The following is a 7,292-nucleotide window of genomic DNA, read 5'->3' on the forward strand; positions in this document are numbered from 1 at the left end:
TTCCCCGGCGAGGAGGAGACGTATTACACATATAAGCACACCTTTCACACCACCGGAAACGTAGTTGTTGTTTGGTGTTTGTCCTCGTAATGAAAGACCTGTCAATCACTTCGGGATTGACGGCAGCTTCCGGTTGTGTGTATTGGTAACGGGGCTACCCTTTTGTTTTTACATTTGAATTGATGATTGTACTCTCATGTGATGCCAGCGAAGCCCTTGTGATGTCACTTTATATTCTGCGTCCCGTACTCCATGTCGTATGGCTGCAAAAACGGTCGACAGGGGCACAAACCGGAGACCCACACCACAGTTGTCGAGCTGCGAAATGCAAATGACGCGTCCGCTCCGGCAGTCATTCATTTAAAAAGGCACAATATTTTAAAGTGCAAATTATTGTTCTTAAGTGTTGACATTCATCGTTCCCAGGCGATTGTGTAATTTTGCATGTGATGGAGAGGTTGCCGGAAATTTCACGTGATCTTTAAACCAAGACACAAACACATGGACGACTGTCATGCATGTGACGTGGTGATCTGATTTGATTTAGTGCCGTCAGTAACGTTCAAGAATTTTCTAGTCAATTCATTCATTCGGGGAAGAAGACGGTGTTGAAAACTGACGTGGCCCTCCGTCCGTCTGTCCTGCAGTGCACCGGCGTGTGGGGAGTGCATGGCACACTGGGCAGCGGGATAGAGGATTTGATTAACACAAACCTCGATTAAAAACTTGTGGTTTTACACCACAACACCCGTAATCGGCGGGGTTCGTTGCAGCCGAGCTGTTGTGGTTGGGTTCTGTGTGAGTGGGTTTTGAGAGTTAAAGGGACATTTCACCAACGTCGTCATGATGTCTCTAAAATGTACGCAATGCTTGCCAATGTTGTCTGTATGTCTGCAGCCCACGACAGTAAATTTGCTAACTTCTGCCGTCCACTGACCTCGGCGGATGGCGGGAGAACCAAAAGGCTGCACCGACTGCCCATGCAGATTATTAGTAGCAAACTCTCCCTTGTGGCGAATTAAAGTGTCGCTCCTTGTCTCACTGCCAGTATGTTCCTGTATTTTTATTTTTATTTTTGAAAGATTTTGTTCTTTAGTTGAACCTGATTGTTACTATGTGCTTCTCAGCTAAGCTGCCTAGTGAAAATATAGCAATAACTAACTTGTCTCTTCCTTATTTTGTCCGCTGTTTTCCTGCCTGTCCATCTTTTTCCTCAAGCCTGAGTCCGGATACGGCTCAGAGTCCAGCCTGCGGAGACATGGTTCCATGCTATCTCTCGCCTCAGCCACCAGTGGCTACTCTGCTACTTCCACCTCCTCCTTCAAGGTTAGTTCCCTGCCTTGCTTCGGCTGCAGGACACCATCACAATCACATTTATTGTTATGTAGTTCAAGAACAGACAAGGAATTTGTCTTGGTATGTTGCTGCAAGAGGGAAAGATTAACGGTTAATAGTTGAGATAAACGTTAAAAGAATAATAACGTATATATATATATATATATATATATATATATTTATACAAGATCTTCTTTTGGCTGCTGCCGTTGGGGGTCGCCACATCCGCTTCCAGCTCTTCCTGTCCTCTGTCACACCAGCCACCTGCATGTCCTCTCTCACCACATCCATAAACCTCCTCTTTGGCCTTCCTCTTCTCCTCTTCCCTGGCAGCTCCATATTCAGCATCCTTCTCCCAATATACCCAGCATCTCTCCTCCACACATGTCCAAACTATCTCAATCTTGCCTCTCTTGCTTTGTCTCCAAACCGTCCAACCTGAGCGGTCCCTCTAATATACTCACTCCTAATCCTGTCCTTCTTCATCACTCCCAACGAAAATCTTAGCATCTTCAACTCTGCCACCTCCAGCTCCATCTCCGCCTCCTGTCTTGTCGCCTAACCATACAAGATAGCTGGTCGCACAACCATCTTGTAAACCTTCCCTTTCACCCGTCCATCACAAATCACTGCTGACACCATTCTTCACCCACTTCATCCCGCCTGCGCTCTCTTCTTCACTTCTGTTCCATACTCCCCGTTACTTTGAACAGTTGACCCCTAGTGTTTTTTTTCGGGTGTCCCCCCCCCCCCCCCTTTATGCCCAATTGTATCCGGCCCTCTGCCGATCCGGGGAGGGCTGCAGACTACCACATGCTTCTTTCCCATACATGTGGAGTCGCCAGCCACTTCTTTTCACCTGACAGTGAGGAGTTTAGTTAGGGGGATGTAGCTCGTGGGAGGATCACGCTGTTCCCCTCGGTTCCCCCTCCCCCCGAACAGGCGCCCCGACCGACCAGAGGAGGTGCTAATACAGCAACCAGGACACGTACCCACATCTGGGTTCCCACCCGCAGACACAGCAAATTGTGTCTGTAGGGACGCCCAAACAAGCCGGAGGTAACACAGGGATTCGAGCCAGCGATCCCAGTGCTGGTGGGCAACGGAATAGACCGCCATGCCACTTGGATGCCCGAACCCCCAAGTATTTAAACTCATCCACCTTCGTCGCCTCTACTCCTTGCATCCTCACCAGTCCGCTGTCCTCCCTCTCATTCACACATATGTATTCCTTCTTTCTCCTACTTACTTTCATTCCCCTTCTCTCCAGTGCATACCTCCACCTCTCCAGATGCTCCTCCACCTGCATCCTGCTCCGCTACAGATCACAATGTCATCCGCAAACATCATAGTCCACAGAGACTCCTGCCTGATCTCGTCTGTCAACCTGTCCATCACCACCGCAAACAAGAAAGGGCTCCTTGATGTAATCCCAACCCCACCTTGAACCCATCCGTCACTCCTAACCCACACCTCATCACTGTCACACTGCCCTCATACATGTCCTGCACTACTCTTAAATACGTCTCTGCCACTCCTGACTTCCTCATGCAATACCACACCTCCTCTCTCGGCACCCTGTCATATGCTTTCTCTAAATCTACAAAGACACCATGTACCTCCTTCTGGCCTTCTCTATACTTGTCAATCAACATTCTCAAAGCAAACATCACATCTGTGGTGCTCTTTCATGGCATGATACCATACTGCTGCTCGCTGATCATAACCTCTCCTCTTAACCTAGCTTCTATTACTCTTTCCCATATCTTCCTGCTGTGGCTGATCAACTTTATACCTCTGTAGTTGTTACAGTTCTGCACATCACCCTTGTTCTTGAAAATCGGTACCAGTATGCTTCTTCTCCACTCCTCAGGCATCCTCTCACTTTCCAAGATTGTGTTAAACAATCTAGTTAAAAACCCCACTGCCATCTCTCCTAAACACCTCCATGCCTCCACAGGTATGTCGTCTGGATCAACCGCCTTTCCACTCTTCATCTTCCTCATAGCTGCCCTCACTTTCATTTTTGCTAATCCACCACACTTCCTGATTCACTATCCCCTCATCATCCAACCTTCTCTCTCTCTCTCGTTTTCTTCATTCATCAACCCCTCAAAGTACTCCTTCCACCTTGTCAACACACTCTCCTCGCTTGTCAGCACATTTCCATCTCTATCCTTGATCGCCCTAACCTGCTGCACATCCTTCCCAGCTCGCTCCCTCTGACTAGCCAATCGGTACAAGTCCTTTTCTCCTTCCTTAGTGTCTGACCTGTCATACAACTCACCATACGCCTTTTCCTTTGCCTTTGCCACTTCTCGTTTTGCCTTAAGCCACATCTCCTTGTACTGCTCTCTACTTTCTTCATGTCTCTGACTATCCCCCTTCTTCTTTGCCAACCTCTTCCTCTGTATAATTTGCTGTACTTCCTCCTTCCACCACCAAGTCTCCTTGTCTTCCTTCCTCTGTCCTGATGACACACCAAGTACCTTCCTAGCTGTCTCCCTCACTATTTCTGCAGTGGTTTTCCAGCCATCTGGCAACTCTTCACTACCACCCAGTGCCTGTCTTAACTCCACCCTGACCTCCACACAACAGTCTTCCTTCTTCAACTTCCACCATTTGATCTTCGGCTGTGTCTTCACTCACTTCCTCATCTTGGTCTCCAAAGTCATCCTACAGACCACCATCCGATGCTGCCTAGCTACGTTCTCCCCGTCACCACCCTGCAGTCCCCAATCCCTTTTATGTCACACCTTCTGCATAAGATGTAGTCCACCTGTGTGCACTTTCCTTCACTCTTGTACGTCACCCTGTGTTCCTCCCTCTTCTTGAAATATGTATTCACCACAGCCACTTCCATCCTTTTCGCAAGATCCACCACCATCTGTCCTTCCACATTCCTCTCCTTGACACCATACCTACCCATCACCTCCTCATCACCTCTGTTCCCTCCACCAACATGTCCACTGAAGTCCGCTCCAATCACCACTCTCTCCTCCTGGGGTACCCTCTCCACCACCTCATCCAACTCAGTCCAGAATTCTTCTTTCTCCTCCATCTCACACCCAAATTACCAGGCGTATGCGCTGATAACGTTCATAACCACACCTTTGATTTCCAGCTTCATACTCATCACTTTGTCCAACACTCTCTTCACCTCCAACACACTCTTGACATACTCTTCCTTGGACAATAGTACTCATTCAGATCGTTAGCCAGGTGCAAGTCAAGAGTGGAGTGGGGGGCTTTCAGTTTGTAGTTGGTGATCTGTCTGAGGCTCTTCCAGACACAGGCGGAGTCGTTTTCTGAGAACTGCTGTCGAAGAGGCTCAGAGTTTGAGAAACGTTTAGCATTTCTCACAGCCTTGCTAAACCTGTATTTAGACTCTAAGCCGGACCTTGTCCCCATGCCTAAACGCTTCCTCCTTTTCCAACCTTAGCTGTCTTGAGTTTAGCTGTAAACCAAGGGGTTTTGTCGTCGTTGTAACGAACCCTTGTGCGTGATGGCGCTCAGCTGTCCTCACAGAAGCTGATGTAGGAAGCTGATGTAGGACACCACAGCCTCAGGGTACTCATCCAGACTGTTGCTGGAAGTCCTGAAAACATCACAGTCGGTACAGTCCGAGCACGCACGACGATCCTCCATAGCTTCAGTGGTCCAATTCCCAGATGTTCTTTGGGGGTGTAACGGTACATGTATTCGTGTGCGGAACTTTTATGCGTATAGGAAGTTAATTTAAAACTCCGAGGTTGCCGCATAACAACTTTCGCACAGGGGCCGGGCGTTGTATGTCCAGCTATCCCACTAAGTATGTGCGCACACACACTCACACGCATGCCACAGAGAGACTGCCGGTAACTTAGCACAGCGCAGGCTCGCCGTTATGGCAGACACAGATAACCGTGACTTCTGTGTACCGTTACTCCCCTAATGTCCTCACAACGGGTCTAGAGAGTTTGAATTTCTGCCTGCATGCAAAATCAGGTGGACCACGATGTGGTCAGTGTCCTGGGGCCAGCCAGCGGTACTATTAAAACAAATACGTCCACCTTCAGTTTTGCCGGAGAGGTCTGTGTCCTGGTCTGCTCTGGACAGCCGGAAGCCGGCCCGCTGCAGGACAGGGTCCGGTATTGATCCACACAGCCAAGTTTCCGTGAAGGAGAAAATGCAAGATGAATTAAAGTCTCTATTCTTCCCCACCAGTAGGTGGCGTTTATCTAGTTTGTTGCAGTTGATCGCATGTTGGAGAGAAATACTCCTGGCGACGTAACGACGGAGTGTGTCGTCTGCTTCTGCAGAGATGCATGGTATCGCCGGCGCGTTTCCCTCTCCTCCGGTGTGCCACTGCGTGAACTAAGGTGAGCGCACCTCCGACCAAAATGTCCAGGGATTCCCCAGACGGGAGGAGGAAGTTTGGAGATAAATCCGCGGACGTTGTTTCCCTGGTGTGCGCGAGCTCTTCCCCGGTGAAAGAGCTCCAGGTACCGTCGCAGAACACCGAGTTCGCGCAAACAATGCGCGCCAACACACCGAGGCTGCCGTCCGCGGCGCCATCTTGGAGCATCGTGAGACTCTTGGCTCTAATCTTGTGGACTGATCAGATGTTTCTGTTCACACATGTGGGTCGCGCGGTTTACCAGCTGCATATCAGTGAATGTGGTGACATACTAACTAGAAGAGTATTGACATAACTCAAGCTAAACAAGTCCTCTGTGTGTTCCCCAAGAAGGGTCGCAGCCTAAAAGAGAAGCTGGCAGAGATGGAGACCTTCAGAGACATACTGTGTCGGCAGGTGGACACGCTTCAGAAATACTTTGACAGCTGTGCGGACGCCGTATCCAAGGACGAGCTGCAGAGAGACAAAAGTAAGAACCGGTGTCCCGCTGCTTTCCCCAGCTGACTGTCTTGGGGACTCAGAAACTGGGGGGGGGGGGGGGGGTTATATTCGGGATTCACCTGTTATGTGTCCATCCATCCGTTATCCAAACCACTTCTCCTGCTGTCAGGGCCGCGGGATGCCCAGCAGTCATTGGGCGGCAGGCGGGGGAGACACCCTGGACAGCCGCCAGGCCATCACAGGGCCCCCCTCCCACACACACACACATATACACATATATGTGTATTTTTTGGAGGGGGTTTTTCTCCCCAATTGTACCCGGCCAATTACCCCACTCTTCCAAGCCGTCCCGGTCGATGCTCCACCCCCTCCGCCGATCCTGGGAGGGCTGCAGACTACCACATGCCTCCTCCGATACATGTGGAGTCGCCAGCTGCTTCTTTTCACCTGACGGTGAGGAGTTTCACCAGGGCGGATGTAGCGGGGAGGATCACGCTATTCATCCCCAGTCCCCCCCCCCCCCCCGAACAAGGGCCCCGACCGACCAGAGGAGGCGCTTGGTGCGGCGACCCAGGACACATACCCACATCCGGCTTCCCACCCACAGACACGGGTAGGGACACCCGACCAAGCAGGAGGTGACACGGGGATTCGAACTGGCGGTCTCCGTGTTGGTGGGCAACGGAATAGACTGCTACGATACCTGGACTCCCCCAGTTATGTGTATTTTTGTTTTATCTGGTTCAGAGTGTTTGGGCCAACATATGCAGTAGAACAGGAAGACAGTAAGAACAGTGAACCTGCCCTACGTTTGTTCTGAGTAGGGCAGAAGCAGCAACACAGGGCCCTGCCTAAAGAGTTTTGGTCTGGGATGGTTTATAAAATGTTTGGGCTTTAGGAGAAACATGTGCAGAATCTTGTGTGGAATGTGTTTGTCTGCCTGTTACTGAGAGAGCAGTCATTATGACCCCTCTGTCCTCCTCCCTCTTACTCACCCCCCTCTCTGTCTTAGCTGCCAGAACATTTGCTCATGGCAGTTTGTGCTTTGTCACATCATTGGTTGCCTGTGGACGACCACAGAGAATGAAGCCCTGCTTTTGTTCCGTTTACCTCTCTC

General features: G+C 50.2%; 1 protein-coding gene across 1 annotated transcript in view; it reads left to right on the forward strand.

Annotated features, from left to right (window-relative positions):
• The window catches only part of LOC130121639 (ceramide transfer protein-like), a 31,326-nt gene that overhangs the window by 13,216 nt on the left and 10,818 nt on the right, over positions 1 to 7,292 (forward strand). Inside the window, exons 6-7 of the mRNA XM_056290477.1 lie at positions 1,219 to 1,326; positions 6,065 to 6,203. Of these exons, the coding sequence (XP_056146452.1) occupies positions 1,219 to 1,326; positions 6,065 to 6,203 (247 nt within the window). The remainder of the gene's footprint in view (positions 1 to 1,218; positions 1,327 to 6,064; positions 6,204 to 7,292) is intronic.

Source organism: Lampris incognitus, chromosome 12 (assembly GCF_029633865.1).
Source record: "Lampris incognitus isolate fLamInc1 chromosome 12, fLamInc1.hap2, whole genome shotgun sequence".
Classification (NCBI taxonomy): domain Eukaryota; kingdom Metazoa; phylum Chordata; class Actinopteri; order Lampriformes; family Lampridae; genus Lampris; species Lampris incognitus.